This window comes from Phaethon lepturus, unplaced genomic scaffold (genome assembly GCF_000687285.1).
Source record: "Phaethon lepturus isolate BGI_N335 unplaced genomic scaffold, ASM68728v1 scaffold1394, whole genome shotgun sequence".
NCBI lineage: Eukaryota > Metazoa > Chordata > Aves > Phaethontiformes > Phaethontidae > Phaethon > Phaethon lepturus.
This window is the reverse complement of record NW_010533736.1, coordinates 102499-122601: the sequence shown is the minus strand read 5'-3', so window position 1 is coordinate 122601 and position 20103 is coordinate 102499. Positions and strand designations below refer to the sequence as shown.

The 20103-nt window shown below is 44.6% G+C and overlaps 1 protein-coding gene across 1 annotated transcript in view; it reads right to left on the bottom strand.

Annotated features, from left to right (window-relative positions):
* Positions 1-3149: 3149 nt before the first annotated feature.
* CNNM2 (cyclin and CBS domain divalent metal cation transport mediator 2) overlaps positions 3150-20103 on the bottom strand; it is a 119439-nt gene continuing 102485 nt past the window's right edge. Inside the window, exons 3-8 of the mRNA XM_010285278.1 lie at positions 18142-18279; positions 15881-16050; positions 12407-12500; positions 9908-9973; positions 5979-6163; positions 3150-3797 (exon numbers count right to left, since the gene is read on the bottom strand). Coding sequence (XP_010283580.1) covers positions 3588-3797; positions 5979-6163; positions 9908-9973; positions 12407-12500; positions 15881-16050; positions 18142-18279 — 863 coding nt within the window. The 3' untranslated portion in view covers positions 3150-3587. The remainder of the gene's footprint in view (positions 3798-5978; positions 6164-9907; positions 9974-12406; positions 12501-15880; positions 16051-18141; positions 18280-20103) is intronic.

Here is a 20103-nt window from a genome sequence, read left to right as displayed (position 1 = left end):
AAAAAAAAAAAATTCATAGTTACAACAGATTCAGGTTCATTTCATTTAAAGGAAATTCAACCAAAAGGAGTGTAAAGGTTATAATTCACAGTTGTGCATTTAAGATATTAGTGTTGAAAACCTCACTTCAAAGAACTCTTGTGCAAAATTGTATTGACAGTAGAAACCATGGCTAGATGCCCTCCCAGCCTCCCCCGGCCAGCAGGCCATCGTCCACCCCTCTGCCTGCACCCCAAGGCAGACGGTCGAGGGGAACAAAGGCGGCAGTAGGAGCTGACATAGGAAGATGCAGTATCCTTTCTACGAGTCAAAGCCTTGCCGAGGTCTGAGGTCAATTCCAACGATTCCCAAAGCCACCAGCTGGTGCCCTGCGCCGCGGCGATGACCGGCAGCCCTGCCACACATCCTTACGGCACTGCAGCACGGCACGTGGCATCTGAGCCCACCTGAACGCAAGCGGGCAGCCAGCGCGGCAGGGAAAGCAGACCTGCTCTGGCAGGACACCCCCTGCAAGGGCACAGACTCCGGCGCCACGGCATCTCCATCGCAGTCAGGAGAGCCAAGCCCTGTCACTGACAAACGCCGGAGGCCCAGAAGTGATCCTGAGCTGGGCGCCGGGCTCCTCTGCTTGTGATGGTTCCCACCATGAGGGCTGGGAACTCCTTGCATTTGTTAAACAGTAAAACTGTAAATACCCTGAGAACAGGGAGACTGGATTTTTTCCCTTCCGGGGAGAGGGCCATGCTTTGCTCTTCAAGCTAATTAGTAGCAGCAGCTCCTAACCCCTCTGGGTCAGGTACATATTTTCCGTATGAAACACAACTATAATCAACTATTTTTATGGAAATTATTTCACTTTCCATTATTGGATCTCTACAAATGATGAAAAACAGTCATGCAAAAAATTGCCTGCAAATTTTGGAACAGTGCAGCATGGGCAAAAGCAGGAGGTATTTGCTTTGGGATCACATGGCTTTGGTTGGAAAAATTGGCGTGCTTTTTGGGGGGGAGGGCTTTTTTTTTTTTAAAAAAAAAAAAGGGAAACGGACACTGAAACAAATCTATAACCTGCCATAAGAAGCAGAAGTCAGATCCAGTGAGCAACCTCATCCCAGAGAGAGAGCTGCCTTGACTTGAGCCTTCCCTCCTTCGGCAGGTTTGACAAAACGATACTGCATCTCAAGTTCACCACTGTGTCAAACACTTCTGACAAATTTTTACATTCAGCAACGCTAGATAAAAACTGGCGAGGCCGGTCCCTCGCTGAGGACAAACGCTGTAACATCTCAACATTTTGCTTTGCAAGAAAGGTGCAATATTGGCAGCTCTCTGGGAAGGAGCAGGGCTTAGGTCAGCCCGTGCCGATGCTGAGCCGTGTGCTCTCGGCAGTGGTGGGCTGGTACGCATCAGAGCGAGGATGGAGACTAAGGAAACGCGTTCAGATGGGACTCAAAAAAAAGTCAATAAAAAGCTAAATGTGAGAGTAAAGTTTTGAGGTCCCTGTTTCCTCCTCACTGGCTGCACAAGTTAGATACTGTGCAATTTCTATGCCCCCTTGTGGAGACTTCATCCTCATGGATGGCTCCAGGGAAGAAGTGCACCTTTCCCATCAGGGAGGACAGCAAAAATTAGGGCTGCTTTCTGAAGCCAAGAGGGAGAGGAGGAGAGACACACGCAAACCCAATCAGTTCTGACCCCACACTCTCCAATTTCCTGCTGGGGAGATCCTGCAGCAAAATATTGCACCTTTCCAGCCACCATTCGCAAAGACAGACCGCGGGAACTTGAGGCAAGTGCCTTCCCCAGCCTGTGGGCAGGAGAGACTGGACAGGCATGCAGGCACAGAGAGCTCTGGCAGTTGCATTTGGGGCTGGGGGCTTCTTTGAGGGTCAGATGAGATTATCCAGGTGTAAAGAAAGGAAGGGAAATGCTACATAGCCAGGGGCCACGGAAGGGTCTCAAAACAGAGCAACTGCAATGCCTGATTTACTAATCACTCCAGATACCGAGGGCAACGTTCACATTTTGTTTGAGACAGCACTGGGAAGGGAGATGATTGGGGACTTTTTTTCATTTGAGGACTTAGACTCCATCTGTGGGAGTGAGGAATGTGTGATGCACAGCTGCCACAGGGTGTCTCTTGCTTGCACCCAGTCTGCATTCAGGGTTTTGGGGTGGAGGAATTGGTTTCTGCTGCCCAACGCAGGGTGCCCTGCACTAGCCCAGCTGGGTGGGACACGCTCTGCTCTGCTACCATGGTAACCCCTAAAATGGCTGTTAAAAGGGGCAAGAGAGAAGGAAACGCACTAAATCCACTCAAAGGAAGGAATGTGGCTGGGAACAGCCTGGAAACAAACCTCTCCGAATCCCTGAAGTGCAATACACTCGCGTCCGGAAAGTTTTGTCAGTTCTTGTAGAGGAGAAGGTGGTCCCAACTCCTCAGCAGAGCCCATCCTTGCACTGGCAGAGGTTTATTGTCACCTGGAGGATGTACTTTGGGCATAATTGTAGCAGCATCTTTTGTGTTAATACTGGAGATTGAAGGGGGGACGGGGACTGATCTTCTCCATCATTTAGCAAAGACTGCAGATCTGCTCTGGCCCAGGTAATGGTGCGCAGACCCTACAGCATGCGAGTGCTTAAAAGCTTGTCATCGTGGGGTGTGCACATAACTTCACTGTGCAATTGTCAGGAACATCAATGACAAATCACCCAGTTACTTCACTACAGAACATTACACCCAGCTTTCATTTCACAAGACTGCAGGTTTGCTAATTAACTCTTTCTCCCCGCCAGTATCATCTTCAACCTACACAAAGCTTTTGGAGGTTACAAAACTCGAAGTGTAACAACGCTTTTGCCTGTTTTACAAAGAAACCTTCTGAAATTTGAGAGATCATTAAATACCAAAGTAACCACTCCTTCCCTGAAACTTAACTGGAATAATGTAATAATTACTCATCCCTTGGCCCTCCAGGTAGCTGAAACCAGAGGTTCCTTGAAGCTTGCTCATTCTTAGGATACAAATAACATACAAGTACCAGTTACTAACTTCTTCAACAGGGCAACAAAAAGGACCAGAGAGGGGTGAAAAGAGGCCTAAGGACATCGCAGCCAATTCACAAAACCACGACAGAGCCCATTTGAAATTTGGGAGGGACAGAAACAATTTAAAATGCTGCAAAATACTTTTTAAAAACATGATCTCTCTTGAAAAAATAACTGGAGGAGCTTTTAAACTTCTCCATATGTGTTTGAGGAGGGAAAACCCAACAAGGATCAAAAATACAGATAAAAAATAAACATGATTCTACTTTGCAAGAAGTATTTTCATCATTCTCAAGGGTGGCTCACCATTCCCAAAGTATGCTTGGGGCTTTAGTCTCTCTTGCTCTTTGCTCCTTTCTTCCTGTTTCTTCCTCTTCTGCTCCCAGAACGGACGCAAAAGTCTTTGGTGTCAGAACACTGGATGCAGCACAGTGTCACAAGCACAAACTAACGGTGTTCACACTCAGGGAGGAGGCAGGAAGGAGCGAGGGCTGGTCCTGCTGAGGAGATGGGATGGGTGGGTTGCGGGGAGTCAGCTCCTAGATGGCTCCTTCACTGTGCATACTGTGGTTGGGCTTGTTGTGAGTCACACAGTTCTGTTCATTCAGCAGGTTTGCTGTCTCATCCGGCAAACCATCATGCAGCTCCGTAAGAGTCAGTTCGATTTTAGTGTTTTCACTGTCCGAAGATTGAGGTGTTTTGTCCATCCGGGATGCCATCAGGGCATTTTGGTACTGCTGTCTTGAGATCTGCTCCAAGAACAGAAGGAAGGAACAAAAACAGCCAGTCACATTCTTGTGTCTCGCGTAGGGGACACTGAGAAAATAAAGTGCCCTCCCTTTCCAGATGATCACACTTCAACCCCTGTTTGCCTGTTTCTATAAAACATCCCTGCGCTTTGCAAGCCTAGAGCATCCAACTCAATACCACCGCATGGTGACATTTCCAGTCAGGGTGGAAGCACAGAGCTGTGCGATCACCATGCTGTTCAAAGGCAAGGATTTATTCCTATGCAGATCTCCATCTCCTTCTAACCATGCACATTTTTAGGGCCAGAACCAGAGTTCAGTGGAGTCTTTCTCCCAACTTCAGCGAGCTCCTGGTGAGGCTCTAAGAGTCCCTACAGAGCCAGAGGGTACACGCATTACTGCTCTTGTCTAGGCCAGCAAATGCAGCAAGAGCTACAGCCTTATTCTGATACATATGGACATTTGATTCTAGAAAAGAGTGGATCTCCATAGAGATGAGTCCAAATTAACAACCCATGAAGTCTTCCACTGCTCTCTGCAAGAGCTGGCTGCACTCAGCAGAACAGTCATGACAGGAGCTGGCCTAGAGCACAGAGTGTTACTGCCCTTGATGCCCCAGCAGCAAGGAAGCCTACAGCCCCATGTATCTGCATATGGTGGTAGAGGGGAGAATTCCTCCTGGAGCCACAAGCAACCAGTCCCGTTAACTCCTCTGGGTCAGCCTTCTCAGCCAGGACAGGCAGCAGGATGCATGTGCACCAGCAGCCCCATGTGTTCCAACAACAGTGAGTTACCTCAGCAGGCAGGAAGGTGGAAGAGGTGAAACAAGACTTTTAGAAAACCGTAAGTTTCAGTAGCAATGCAAGAGAGGGACTGGAAATAGAGACAATCAGATGGACCACGTCACAACTCCAAAAGCAAAATCCAAACATGCACGAGCAGGTCACAACCCTGGTTTACAAGGTATTAATTGAATAAATGTCCACATGGCACAGTGAAAATACTAATGTTGGGTACTCTGTCCTATGTGTAAAGCAGAGTGATGTGAAAAGAGGCGTGCAAGTCTGATTGCAGAGACACCAGACAGTTTAGCATTCATTAGCCTCAGAACACAGTGAGAGTTGGAAGGACTCCACATAAACCAGCATAAGATGAGCAGCTGCTCTGTACGGCATATTAGCCATTGAATCTGTAGTGAGAATCACTTAACCCAGTGATAAATATTTACTGATCTAAACCTTGAAGGCTTGAACCATTGACCAGGACACTCGCATCTGTCAAGTTTTGAATGCCAGACTGTACTCTCCTTTTAAAATTTGGCTATGGAACAATCGATCTAGCATTCTAGTGTTTCTACTCTATTCCTCATTCTTAATATTGAATTAACTTTGACAGAAGTGAGTTCACAAATCATTTGAGCTGCATACAAAGAAATTGTGAACATCCACTCTAATTTAAGAAAAGCGTCAAGGTCAACTTCTGGCCATGGGACATCAGCTTGCCTGGACTCCCAGCTGGGCGGGAATTGCTGCCAGCGTTAGCTGTTCCTCAGCTCAGCTAGACTTCCTATCCCACAGGACTCGCACACGTTTCAGCGTGGGACGCACCATGCTGGGGGACAGAGCTGTATTCATGCAGCAACTCACTGGTAGTATGGGACATGAGCCTAACACGTGAAGTTAAGATAAAGAGAAATGTCCAAGACTTCTCCAAGCAGAAGAAGGATGACAAGTCAGAAAGTAAGATCAAGAACCCCAAACTGAAACCAAAATCAAAAGTGAATAGAAACTGCAACCAAGAGAAAATGTCTCATCCTTTAAAGGACGACACTGTCTGATAATGAAGGGTCTCCATTTCAGATGGCTCCAAAGGCTTCACAAGGATACGTCTTTCATGACTAAAAGCAGAGAGAGGTTATTTTCTATACTTTTTCCATGAGGGACCTGAAATCCGGAAACTTAGGTGACCAAGCTACTTACAAGCCTAAATGAGAGGAACAGTGAAGACAAATCAATGGACAGCAGATACTGGGAAAAAGGAATTTCAAGTGATTTTTAAATGGCTGCTTTCATAATCCTAATTTACTCACAGAGCAATCTAGAGGGACCTCCCTTCCCCAGGCTCTCCATCCCACCAGCCAAGCCCATCTTTCCAGTGGGGCCTTTCCAGCTTTTTTCCTACCTTGACAAACTGAATGTCTGTGAGTGCTTTCACTGAGTAGTCCGGAACATACACTTGGAGGAAAGACGCGTTCAGCTGATTGTTGCTGCTCCCTAACGTTGGTGTCACTGCATCAATGCGATCACTTCGGTTTAGAGAGTCCGAGTGATTCAAGCCGCAAGGCCGAGGTGGAGACTTGTTTTCGGCTGAGAAATAGGCAAGAGCGAGAGATTTCTTAAATGAAGTAGAAAACACTTAAAGTCACCAGTTTTAAAGGGACATAATAAATCGTGAGGTAGCACAAAAGAACTGCAAATACTTAATCCACTCATAACTAGACATGCAGCTAAACAACAAAATTACCCTGAAAAAGGGTACCTTTTCAGTCCAGAGCTGGTGGCTGACATCACCAAGTATGCCTTAAACAAACCTGGTTTTGTTTATGCTGCAATGGACATGCCCTGAGCACAGTTGGTCGCAGTGCTTCTGCTGATGAGTGGTAACCACCAAAGAAAGGTAACTTCCCAAGGGTCCCTTACAGGAGCTCTTGATAGACCATGCTTAACAGATTTTTTTTTTTTCCTTAATGATTTATAATCATAACTCCATAACAGACCTTTCATCCACAGCCAGTCCCTTTTATGCCACCAGGTACCTACATATGCTTTGTTCCCTGAGTTAGAGCAGACATTTTCAAAATCGTAAGAGTGACAGAGTCCTCAGTGGACCAGAGTGCAGTCAATGATAATTACTTGAACATTTCCTCTAGTACCTCCCAGTGCTTGAAGGGACAAAAACTCAACAAAGGAGAGCAAGCTCCATGTGGTACCTGCCAGCCAGCAAAACAAAGAAAACAGTTGATGCTACAGACAAAAATTGGTGTCTAGGAAAGGAGTAAACTAGAGACATCATCTTCCATCACTGGCCTTTAAGCACTGCAGGGTTTCACTTGAAAACCTTGCAGTTGTCCCCTGCAAGTGTGATTGGCCACAGTTTATCTCAACTAAACGTGTTTTCGGGAAGCCACAGACATTTGCATTGCTAGCTTTCGCTCACACAGTGACCCAGAAGACAGTAGGGCAGAAATGCATCCTAAGAGAGATCCCAAGCCCTCCTGCAGATGTGCTTCTCCCTGGGTGTGCACACAGTACATACAGATCAAAGACCTGTCTTTGTTATGTGTGAATTTTTGGATCTTAGTGCAGTTAAATTTCTTTCAGCCAGCTTAAGCTGAAACTTGATGTAAACTATGCTACTCACCACGGGACCCCCATTCTAAGCTGAATGATCATTTTCATATAATATAAGATACAAAGCCTCTTTGATTAAATAGGCAACAGTGTCCTGGCAAACATTTCAAATTCTTTTTTGAAGACTTTACTATACATAAACTTATTTCTTTAAAAAAGAAAAAAAAAGAAAAAATAGAGCTCTGTAAAATTCAACCCTACCTCTGCCACTTGATCATTATAAATATGATGTCTCCTTGCCCAAATGACACAGCCTGTTCTATGTCTCTGCATCCAGCTTTTCCTAAACCTAACATTTTAGATGCTTCTAGATGTATGGCAGATTTGCCTTGTTTTTTATTCCCCAGTTAAAATCCTTCTGATGTTGTCTTTCCTTCAATTTTAGAAAAGGGAACAAAAAAATACAGGTTCTGCAAACTTGGCAATTTTTTTGCCATTTCTATGGCAAAATTGAATTAGTGCAGGTCCCTACGGCAACACCAAGTGCAGGCTTAGGGGGAAGCAATTGGAGTCCTGCAAGGTTTTCCTCCAAACTGACTTGCCATCTTGGAAGGCACCGCAGGCTGCAATTCCCACTGCAGAACAAGTAACTGTGAAGGCTGAATGAATTTGTCCTGTCTTTCCCACCTGCATACACAAAATACGGCTGTGTGTGAGAACAGCAGCATCACTGCTGCATGGGATAAAGGCTTCCATGTGGAACAGATTTACGCTAGTGTGACTTGCATCTGCCCTTTCTTTTCACCAGGGGTCTTATGGTATATTACTAATAAAAAACAAAGGACAGAGAGCAAATTAACAAAGCATATATTAAAAAAAAAAAAGAGCCATAAAAAAAAGGAAGAGTTGAAACAAAAGGACAGAACAAAAAACATGATTACTAAAAATCTGAGAGAAAGGACATCACTACTGGACCATATACAAGTCAGCGAGGGAGAAGAGAAGCTAATGAAGAAGGAAGGATACAGAAAGGGGAGACAACAGAATACCAGGCAGGTCCATGTTTGCAGAACAGTGCCCTGCCAGCCCCCAAGCAGGCCAGCCCAGATCTGGACAGATCTTTTCTACCCAGGTTTTCCCATCCTCCTCACCTTCCTATACAGGGGATAAAGAGCACAAACCACAAGACAAACATCAATACAACTCTATTATGAATTTGGGGTTAAACAACAGGATCCTTTTTAGAAAAATTCAGCAGAAGGTCCAAGTTTCATCAAAATTGGTACCACATTGTCATAGTGACCAGACTTACCATATCAGTTCCTTTTAAATGAGATTCTTCCCATTATTATTTTCCATTATTGATTTAAAAAAAAATATTTCTTTTAGTGGGGAAAAAGCTAGGAAAATATGCTTGGCATTTATATTGGAAACAACTTGCATGTGCAAAGTGTACACTTATTTGTAGAAAGGAAAAGGAAAAAAGAAGAGAAGACCTGGCAAAACAAAAGAACCAAGCTCAAAAAGATAATCAAAGCTGCCGAGCTTAAAAGAAAGCCATCAGGTACTTTAATTAAAGAAAGATTAAATTTCTCCCCCTTCTTTGAAGTTTAGCAGCAGGAAACTTTAACAGGGCAGGAAAAAAATCCCCTGCAGGGCAACAACCTGTAGTTTGTTTGGAATGTGCATGAGACTAATTTAAGGACTGATGGTGAAACACATTTTCAAAAGTGAAAAAAGAAGAGGGGGAAAATACAGGAAGCAGATGGTGAAAGTTTGTGAAACGTGTGATATGTATTAATGTTTAGGAGATGTTTCACTTAAATATGCATATCATTATCTTGTTTGCTTTTAGGTCCAGGGAAAGACATTTCATCTGAAAAAAAAACTTCAAAAGGAAGAAATATGTTCACTGTGGCCCATACTATTTTAGGATTCTGTTCTTCCTACAGACTTTCTTGATGGGTTTCCATTTTTCTCAACTATTCTGCATATGCAGCGTCTGCAAAGCTCAGTTCTTGACCCTTCCCAATTTCCAACCTGTTCAACAACCTCTCAGAGCTCTTTTTGGCCCAGTTTGTTCTCTCCTTGGTTTCTGCTCTCCAAAGCGATTTCTGTGTCAGTCAACTTGGTTATTCAACAAGGAAAGGTCTTAAGCAAAATGGGAACCAGAAAACCCCACAGGAGGTCCCACAACCTTCTTGCACATTCCATTGCAAATCCGTCCACTCAGTAAATCACTGTGCCGGTGCACTGCGTTAACCTCACTGACAGAAAGCTCAAGGCTTTTGAGGAATTGAAATGGCCAGACTGTATACAAACCATAGAATTTACCCATACAAGAATATAAGAGTTCTTCCATTAAAGAAGTTTTTCTTTTATGGCAGTTTAGCAGCAGACATTCTCCTCTGCCAAATGCATTTTCTTCAGAAATTGTTAAACCTCAGCTTGGGGGAGAACACCTTCTTTTAAAAAATCTCCCCTCCTAATTTTCCACCAGCATACATATGAGAAAGAAGAACAAGCACACATTACCAAAATACATTTTCTTCAACATGTTTTTAGTTCTTCCCATTTTGATGACTCTGTCATGCTGCTACCAGTTACCACAAACGAAAGTTCAGGATACCTACCTGCGAGGCATAACTCTGTGCTGGACTTCTCCCTAACGAGCAAAGGGGTCAGATAAATACAGACTGCAGCTTTTTATGGCATCAGGGCAGTCACAAGAATGGTGAAAATAGAAGCATGCGGATTTACCTGGAGAACCTGCTGCTAACAACTCTGTTCTGCTGACAACAAAGGTACGAGACAGGGACAAGGGAACTAGAAGAGGGAGAGAAAAAGGATGAGATCAGGACCAGAAAGGTGGCAGCTATCCACACTTGACAGGGGAAGGAGCCAGTTCACACACTGAAGAACTAAAACCAAAAGTGCAAATCAACTGTGAAAAAGTAAAGGGTTAAAACAAAAGCAAAACCAAAAAAGACAATTAAACAATTTTAGGAATAAACCAAAAAGCAAGCTTAAGGAATTACAGTGCAGTGAACAATTTTTATTTGCTAATTTGAAAGGCTATCCAGCACAGAACAGTCCATCAAGGTACGCTCAAGTTTTAAAATAGTTCAAAAGGAGCAGTGCCCACTCCAGCCTGGAAGGCAAAGAGTTAAAATAGGCCAGAAAGCTTTCACGGGTGCTATTCCTTATGGGAGTCGGACAAAAGTAGAAATAAAACCAAAGGACACTTCATAGTTCTTCACGTTTCCAGTAAAATGTTAAGTGAGGTTGTGATTCTCTAAGTGCATCCCTGTCAGGATGGGTACCATACTGCTCGTTACTGCAAATCCCTCCCCAGCTGTAGTTAAAGAAAAATGCTTCACACTTTTGTTGGAGTTTTTTGGGAGGAGGTAGGTTTTTGTTTTGTTTTGGTGGTTGGTTTTTTTTAATGCTTTACTCCCCTTTTACTGACTTCACATTCCAGGTGGAATGAAGGCACATGAAGTCTAATTAGGACACACAGAAGAGCAAGAGTTTTCTCTTGTTCTGCAATGACTTACACTTTCACTGAGCTTTCCTGTCTACACAGAGCAACCGGAATTTATTTTTATGACCTCATCCTAACAGAAATCTCAGGATGCTGCAAGACATCATAAAACAAATTCTCTAAAACCTGAAGGGAAAGCCAGCAAAATGAGGGATTTGCTACTGGTAAAAGCCAACCAGTCAAAGGTAAACAAACACAGGTCTGTCCAAGATTAATTCAAAATAGTGCATATCCTTAACTTCAACATGCCAAAATCCAGGATGGATTTCAAGGCTCGTGAAGAGGAGATCATTTGACCTCACAGGACTTGGGGCAACTGGCATGGTTATGGGGAGGGTTAGCAACACAAAAAAACCCCACATGGAAACATTAAAACTGAACAATGCTGGCAAAAGAGATGCTACAAGTGATTTTTAAGTGCAGGTCTGGTAGGAGACATGACAATGCCTACTGCAGCTCTGTGCCTGGCCCATATTGCATAAGCTGAGCTGTGAAGCTGAGGGTATGATGCAGTTGTACACACGTGTCTCACGATTCGTCGTGAACACTGCTGCTATTGCTCAGACAAAATCCACCTGGTGCTCTGTACACTTTCAAAACTGTCAAGCCTCAAAAGGTATGAGCTAGACTGATCAAATTAAAATGCAAATAATTAAGGAAGAATTAGTCCTGCCTGTAAAAGTGAGCTCACATGTCCAAGAGAACTGCTGTTGTCTGTGGAGTTTAACTAGGCTATACTCATAACTTACAAAATAATTTTAATTCCAACACCGTTCACTAATGTACATACACATAGGTACACATATGTAAAGGGAGTGCTCATGAGCATACACTTAAAACAAGCTGCCTCTCAAGTGGAGCATAAACCCTGCTGCAACAGGAGGTCCCAATTTTAGTGTGAGAAATGTTTCTCCCTGAAGCTGAGCAAGTGGCTTTGGGTCAGCAGAGGGCCAACGCTAGTACCAGCACCCCAGCTCTCCCCAACAGGGCTGTGGATTCTCAGCTGAGGTTGAGATCTTGGTGGTGACACTGCTTGCACCAAAATACATCACCAAATGCTGAAATACAGCACAGGAGCCTACTCTTGGTGGATTATAAGACAATCCCTCAAACTGTGCCTGTGAGGTGCTAGTTTGCGTGGCTACCGCTTGTGCGCAGGGAATTGGCTCACACCTCGCCCGCCGGCACCAGCTCTCCCCTGTTGCTGATTTCCTGGTTACATTTCCACACAAGCTGACAGGAGCAATCGCTTTTCTCGCACCGTTGCCCTCCTTTTCCTCAAGATGGCTTTAGAAACAAGACTGGTTAAGCAAACCATCCCCAAACTAACCGGGCGTTTGTCCTTTGCACCACTAGATGTCCCTCTGCCACTAATTATTCCTGTTAATTGAGTCCCTGTTACCCTATCTCGAGCAAAACTACAAAGCTGTCCTCCAGTACCAAACACATCACTCGCTAAGGCCAACACTCGCATCCTGCAGGAGCTGGCAAAGCGCTGCCAGCTGCTGGGTGTCGGAGTCGGCGCCACCGCCAGCCCGGGTCCCTCCCAGGGATGCTGTGCCAGGCAGGCAGTTTCGCTGGCAAGGATGTATCGTTTACATCAGCCCCACGGACACGGTGGGGGGATGCCCTGCGCAGCCTCCTCCCGCCGCACTCACAGGACGGGCAGGCTTGTGCAGGAGTGCATTCCAGAAGCAGAAGGTAAGAGGACATACCTGGCGATGCTGTGAGGGCCATCACCCCATAGTAGGAAAAAGCACCAGCTTCAAACTTCATCCCCTCTTTCCCAGCCTCCACTTCCACTTTCCCCTGTTAAGGAAAAGGAGAGAGAGCTGCAATTAAAAGGGACCGTAGCTCTCGAGGCACAAGAACAGACTTGAGCCTGAAAGCTAGTTTTGCCTGACATTCCTAAGCAGTGGCATGGTCCCTGCAGTCTGTAACGCTGCCTGAACATGGATAGACCCTGGATGACAACATGTTCTTGCACCCTGAGCTATCCTGGTCTTCGGTGCCCTGAGTAAGTCCCTGCAGAGGAGTAGGATCACCACAGTGCTTTGGGGTGGTACTATTGCCCGGCTCCAACTGCTCCCAGGCTACTTTCCCTCAATGCAGAGTGAAAAAGTACTCCGCCAGTATCACAACAAGCTTATATGTAGCACAGTGATCCAGGGTCTTGAGACACTTAAGACATTTTGGGCCACAGCTCATGTTCATATGAAGAGTCCCCTCTAACATAAACATAGGAAAAGGAAATGGGGAGGCGAGGAGGCTGGCTGCCTTCACCAATGAGATTCCCACAGAAACAAAACCCTTACTGCTGATGGAGCAGTCTTTGGGCTACATTGGTTTTCGTGGTTTCTAGCAGTTTTACATATTCCAGCACACTTAACTTAAGATCCTGCTCTTTCGCAGGGTCTTGTCTAGAAGGGCCCTCAGTGCTTCCCAAGCTGTATAAAACCACAGTACCACGCAAGTGCACCCATTTCTCATGTGGGCTGAAATAAATGTTTAACATCACATCCTACAAAGGACGCTAGAACAGAACCCACCACATCAAACATAGCTGTAAACATCCCAGTTACTTTGGTATCCAAGTAGCCAAAATTAACTGGCTTCTTAGTGGGGCCTGGTTTTCATGTCCGTCCATCCATCCTTACTGGTGTGGCACTGAGAGTTACAGCACACCACTGCAGACAGAAAAAAATCTCATGCAGCTTTCAGGCTGAGCTACACAAACGTTGGGATTTCAGGCAAACAACGTAATTACCTGCAATGCTTTCCCTCTGGCTAAGTCAGAAAGGGCAGACAGACTGCCCGTCCCATGTGTACTAAGTAGATTGAACATCAGCTGGACACAATCAGGTCAAAATGAGTAGGTAGATTTTACTTCTATGTGTTTACTTCATTAAACACCATTTAAAATAAACAATCATGCCTTTAACTCTACAGTATTGTACTGGGTCAGAAAAACATGAAAATTAACTCAACCCTCGTGAGCTCTGATACCAAGTCAGTCTGTCTAACTGTCCCAGATGAGAAAAAACACAAAATCTACCACGCAAGAAGAGAGTGCCTAGCTCACAAATCCACTTTCCTGCTATCACAAGCAACAACTTCATACAATCCCTTTTAAAACCAATTTCATTCCACAACACGAATAAGTAGCTTATTTGTTCATTATAAGTCTTCCAAAAGGTACGATTTCATCACCCAGGCAAAGACTGAGAGCAGAGCAGAGCAGAGCTCTCAACCTATTTATTGCTGGTTATTCAGCAGCCAAGACCAGGTCTCCAAAACACATACACAACCAGGCTTTGATCTTCACATACAGACAGTCTGGAGTTAGCAGCTAACTACAAACTAGTAATTAGTAGTAGGAGTTGAGTTTCAGTTCTAAGACCATTCCTCTATCAGCACACACAGCACCTCCAAGCTTCCCAGTGGTGGCCATATGAAGACCAGGCATACTTGGCATAGTCACAGCGGCTGAAAAGCCGTTAAGAATTCCCCATGCATGCTATTAGATGTGTTCTGCCCTGTTTAAATGCATGCACATGTGGTTTCTGGTTTTCCACTGTTTAATGTTCTAACAGGAATTTTGAAAAAACACAATGACAAAAACAAATCAAACTGCTACAGAACTTCCCGTTAGCTAAGAGAAAAGCTGTTGCAAACAGGTAACATTCCAGCTAAAACAGTAACTCTACAGAGATTAAATTGGTAAATTTAACACACAGAATATATATTTAATTGTGTTCTGGCATGCATTCACTGTGAAGGTATTCTTGGTCTCTCAACATGCGAGAGTAAGTCCAAGCCCATTTAAGTAACAAAAGCAGAGTATTTATCCCCTCTTGACCCTTGCGGAACCAACCTTGTTACCATCTTTATAGCATGTACCTACTGCAAGACTCACTTTTCCAAATGCATTATAGAGCTAGCACATTGTGTTTGCTAAATATTTATTGATTGAAGAATAGCTCAAAAAGAACTGACTGTTCTTTTGTATCGTCCATGTCCTCCATTTACATCTTTGCATCATTACCTCATTCAGGAGCATTATCTTGCCTCAGAAATATTTCAGATTGCAATAATTCAGCACAGAAGAAAGAGAAGTTAAAGAGCTACCAGTGGCTCCCCAAACCCTTGAAAAAAACAACCCTTTTTAAAAAGATAATTACATTGAATCCACAGTATCATACTCCCATGCTTTCTTAATTGTTTATCACTGACAGTGTTTAAATACCCCTCCCTTCTTTCTCTCTCTCTTTTTTTTTTTTTTAAATACTATATTAAGGAAGATTTCAAGCCCTGTGTTACAACTTTAGCTATGATCCTTGTGTTTTTACAACCAAACTGATTTCAGTCATGCAGGATAGAAACATAAGCACCTTTCCTGCAAAATCTCTCTTAAAGGACTGTTCCGGCTCAAATGGTGCTAGATGAAAGCTAAGTTTCTGTGTAAAGCTTTACCTAGCCATTCAAGTGTTCCTGTCAAGTAATAAAACCTGGGAGATACCAGCACTGCAAGCAATCCTGCACAGAACGAGCAGAAAACAGTCCTTCCACACCACCTAGGGCTCCAGTCTAAAAACCACCCAAGTGCAGTGATGCCAGGCTAGGGCGAGTGCTTGGATGGCAGAGTGCCCAGGAACCACCGGGGCTGTGGCAGGAGGTGGTAGCAGTTCAGTAGATGGCGCAATGCCCTCACCGAAACCTGGGCTCCTCACAACACCAAAGGTACAGACTTCAAAACTGCACAGAAAAATGTCATTTCTCTAAACTGTCGTACTTCCTATGCTTCCTTTTGCAAAAAGAAAAAGAGCATTGGAGAAAGCATCCTGGCCGAACTCCTATGACATGCCATTTTTTGCACCCTTATTTTCCAAGTAATGCCAACTGCACGCAGGGATTCCTTTGCATCGCCTATCCCAGTGATACCTGAACCATAAGTAACTTTCAACAGATGACTGGAGGTGGCAACTGCTGTCTACCCTTCACAACTGGCTTAACTGAAGCTGAAAGCAGCTGAGTGAGCTCTTTAAAGTTGGCAAGGTCATGAAGAAGGCAGGAGCAGTTCCCAGGAGCCATAGCTCCATTCCCACGTTTGAAAGAAGACAAACTTCATAGAGAGGGATATGTCAGGAAATTAAGGATTTTGTACGTATCTACATAATTATATGTCTAACCTGTAAAATGAGAACAAAGTAGTCGACAGGCTTGTTTCGCTGGTAGAGGTAGTGTTCTGGGGCTTTCTTGTTCTTCTCGTCGTATTTCAGCTCCTGGATGACATTGGGATGTTTTAGCAGCCTGAGAAGGATCTTCTCTGACATCTGGGATGGACCAAATGCTTCTACTTCTATAACACAAGATACAACTTGGCATTACAATTCATATGCCTGGCAAGAAGTTAGCAATACTCGTTAATAAGCATTTGCCTATAAAAGACACACACAGATGCAGAGAGATCCATTATGGAATTGCAGGCTTCCTGCCTTTTGAGACTGTTAGATTTGTAAGGGGTAACTTTCATTACAGAAGTACTCTTCAAAACAACCAAACACAATGTCTTCATCTGAAAGCGAAAAGAAAAAGGCAGTCTTGCCTTCTTGAGAGTTCAGAGTCATAGTTGTATAGGCCCACTGGAGAGTTGTATAAATGGAAGAGCTTTACAACTGGGGCACAGAGAACCTTTGAATTTTGTTTTTTCCTTCCTTAAAAGCTATTAAAAGTTATTGCATTTATTGCACTTTAAAAAAAAAAAAATCACCGTTTAGGGCCTAGAAAGTTGCTCTAGATAGATGCTCTACATAAATCAAAGACACAATTGGGGCTGCCACGGTTCATATGGGAAGAGTTACTCAAAGTGAGAGACAGTGCAGGTCAGTTCAAACCACGTGGGATTAATGCCTGACACGCAGAACACATCCCCTATCCACTTGCTCTTCAGCGTTCCCAACAGGAGCTGTTTGAAGTGGAAAAGCTCATCCTTGTGTGGGAGAGTTAAGCCAGGGACGTCGAGATTTACACATGCAAATCGATAAGCTTTCCTAACACCTCATTTCACAACAGGACTGTTAATGACCTTTCATCTGCTAAAGATACTATTCTCAATTTAGAACAGAGAAACCAAAACTGTAGCTTTCATCTTATTTAGCAGTGGCTTCACAGACAGACCTGGATTTAAGCTACACAATCCTTTCATCCACAAAACAAGTAGAGAAGCAGCACTTTAAGACTATGTCTGTTGAGCAGGTGTTTAGGGAACTCCATCAAGTCTTGTACCACTACATGAACAATGCCTTGCTTGCTGTTAAATCCGCATCTTCCTGTTGAACTGCTTCCTTTCACCAAGGACATGCTCACGTGCACATGAGCCGTAGGAGTCCAAGCCTTTTAAGGAATTTACTGCCCCTCAGCTGAGATGTGATAACCGATCACGTATATGTTTCTTTCAAGTCACTGAGGCAAAATAAAGCATGAAGGCAGACTAGGAGCATCTAGGCAGGCAGTTACTGCACTTAGAGCAGGGGAAGTACTAATTTCCAACTGGAGCTGGCAAACTTGAGACAAAACAACTTTATAATTTTCAACCCATGAATATATGTTGAACATAGCAGTGAAAGATGCCCGTCTGAAAGGCCTGCATGTGAGAAGTCTTTATATGTCAAAGAGAGACAGCACGAGCAATAGGAAGGTATGTTTTCCACAAGCTCTCCTGTTAACAGGTCTCATCTCTGAGGTGAAGGGACCGACTTTACGACGAAAGGCAGTATCAGCTGCAAGAAAACCATTCAAGGCCCTGGCCTCTCTGCCAGACTGCCCACCCAAGGGCTAAAACATCAAGGTGTTCTGGGATGGAGACAACTGTCCTCTGAAACCTGAAGTCATCAACGGAGGTCACAAAAGCCAGTCAGAAATCCATTTTTAAAAGTACAGTTCAACTGCCTGTGCAGTCTGCATTAAATGTGTCAGGAGAGTTTTTCACTTGGAGTCAGAAAGTCTCATGAAACAGGTTTAGACCTTCCTGCAAAAAGTCCAGCATCTCTTTCTGGAGAAGGCGCCAGAGTGCAATTAAAGTCAGCTGGCCAGTGGTATCGAGTCCTCTTTGGTTTGTTCCCTGAGCTCTTCCTAATGGGGTGTACTTGCTAGTCGTTAATCTGACGGACTCTAGACATGCAGTGCGGCACTTGGCATTCATCCTTACCTTTCAGACCAATTTAAAGTTACTGGTCCACCCCTGGTAAATGTCTCAGAGGGTTCATGCCGACACTGAACACAGGAGAGGAGAGAATTTAAAAAGAAAAACACAACAGTGGCATTATTTGTCACCCCACAATCCAGCCTCCCTTCCCGCCTGCACTGTCCCACCCACCTCACCAGCCTTTGCTGACAAACTGCCTCCGAGGCTCTGGCACGATCGTAAAAAAAAAAGTTAACCCGCACTTGCCTGTTGCCAGGAACCGGTGCATTGCCAGGAGGAGCTGCGGTGATATTTTAACCTTCATCTCGCTGTCTGTCTGCTTGAAGGCAGAGAAGTCCTGCTTCCTGTCCCGATGAGCTACTTTCTTTTTCGTCTTGTTATCAGCTGGGGAAGGGAGGGTGGGAAAAGAAAGGAAGGAAGTGATTTCTGTTAGAATGGGGTCCAACACGAACCGCGCTGGATGGAGTCAGCCATGATGGTCAGGATGGTCACCCAGAGCACAGGGTGCAGACAGACCCCTTTGCAGTACATGCAAAGCCCTGCTCATCGGCACGCAGCACAAGCCAGAAACGAGCAGCGAGCTGCACTGCGTGCGGGCTCATCCATCCGTGAGACCCTGTCCTGCAGAGTCAGGCGCCCACGGTCTCTGTCACTTCAATGGGGGAAAAGTTTCTGCTTGAAAACATCTAACTGCAGAGTGGCTCTGCTTATTACACATAAGGTGCATACACATTTCTAGGTGGGGAGGAGGAGTCCTGCTCAGCGTTATTAATGATCAAAAGGTGCTGTTTTACAAGAATATCTGTGATAGCTACTTTTTTTCATATAGATTCCTTAGAAAATTCCCAGCAAGTACATAGACTAAATATACAATGACTTATTTCTTATGCTGCACCACGGCTTCACTGATTCTTCACATCTTTGGCAAAATCCACATGCCTTTGGTCCAAGTAACCCCCAATGTCTAGCATATGCAGTTTCTTTTGTCCTGTCCAAACTTCAGCAAAGGCTGGCAAGGTATGCAGTCTGGAGATGGGAATCTCTGGCTGCTTTACAGGCACTGAAGCCAAAATGAAGTACAGAGTAGCTTCTGGAGTTCAGATATAGGAATTTGCCAGCTAGTGATCCTGGACTCCTATCCTGTATTCAGCTACTACTGCCACTTGGTTCATCTGTGTCTTAAAACAGCCTCTGTGGCGGGGAATCCCCATTTGCGAAAGACAACATGAAATACGGAGTTGCAGAGGCGTAAACAACCCAGCTATTATCAGCCACCCACTGAGCTAATCTGCCAAAATGTCTAGGAAACCAGGTAAGCAGAGAGCTACAGGCACATTGGGGTACCACGTACATCAGTTCCAGGGAGAAAGGGTCTCTGCTCTTCTCTGCTGACACAGTGTGTAAAGGGGCATTGGCTGTAAGCAGCAGAATGCTGTCAGCTCTGAGCTCCACCGCATATTGCGGGAAACCCAACTCTTGAGGCAGTTACTGTGAGCCCCTCCAACCTGAGGCATGGCTCAGGTTCCAGGGCCTTAGTGGGGAAAGATCCTGAAAACACTGTAGCTACTTGTCTATCAGTCCCCTAGTCATTGGTTTAAAATGACTGGGCTTTTGAGGGACCACAGGCAGTTCTGCTACATCGATTCGCTGCACAGAAGTCAGGCGAGCATACAAAGAGGTGTAGGTGAAGCTAACACTGTGAAACCTCACACATACGCCCAAGCAGCTGTTGCCAGATTTTGGGTTATGCATGCAAAGATAATTAAAGTGATGTACCATAGCAAGGAAGCCACTGAGATTTGGAATCCTATAGGTGTCCACATATATACTACATAAGGCTCAGAGTGGTTGAGTTTGGGACTTGGAAATGCACAATACCGGCTATTAACAGATTTCTAGAAAGGCTTTCCCAAATCACCTAGCCTTTTAGATAAGAATACATTTAGATCCTCAACTTCCCATGGACAAGCCTCCACTACAAGACTATCACAGACTCAAGAGCAATACTGTACCAATAGTAACATATCTACTCGAGATATCTAAAGCTCATTCTGTGAGCGGTGCAAATCAGAAAATTTGAGATACTTGTTCCCAAGCACATGGAGAAGTGGGATGACGACCCATGCCCTTTTTCTTCTCTGAAACCAGAAGCCTCTTACCCTAGTAGTACGTTACCTAGGACCTGGACTACATCAGGGACTGCAGTTT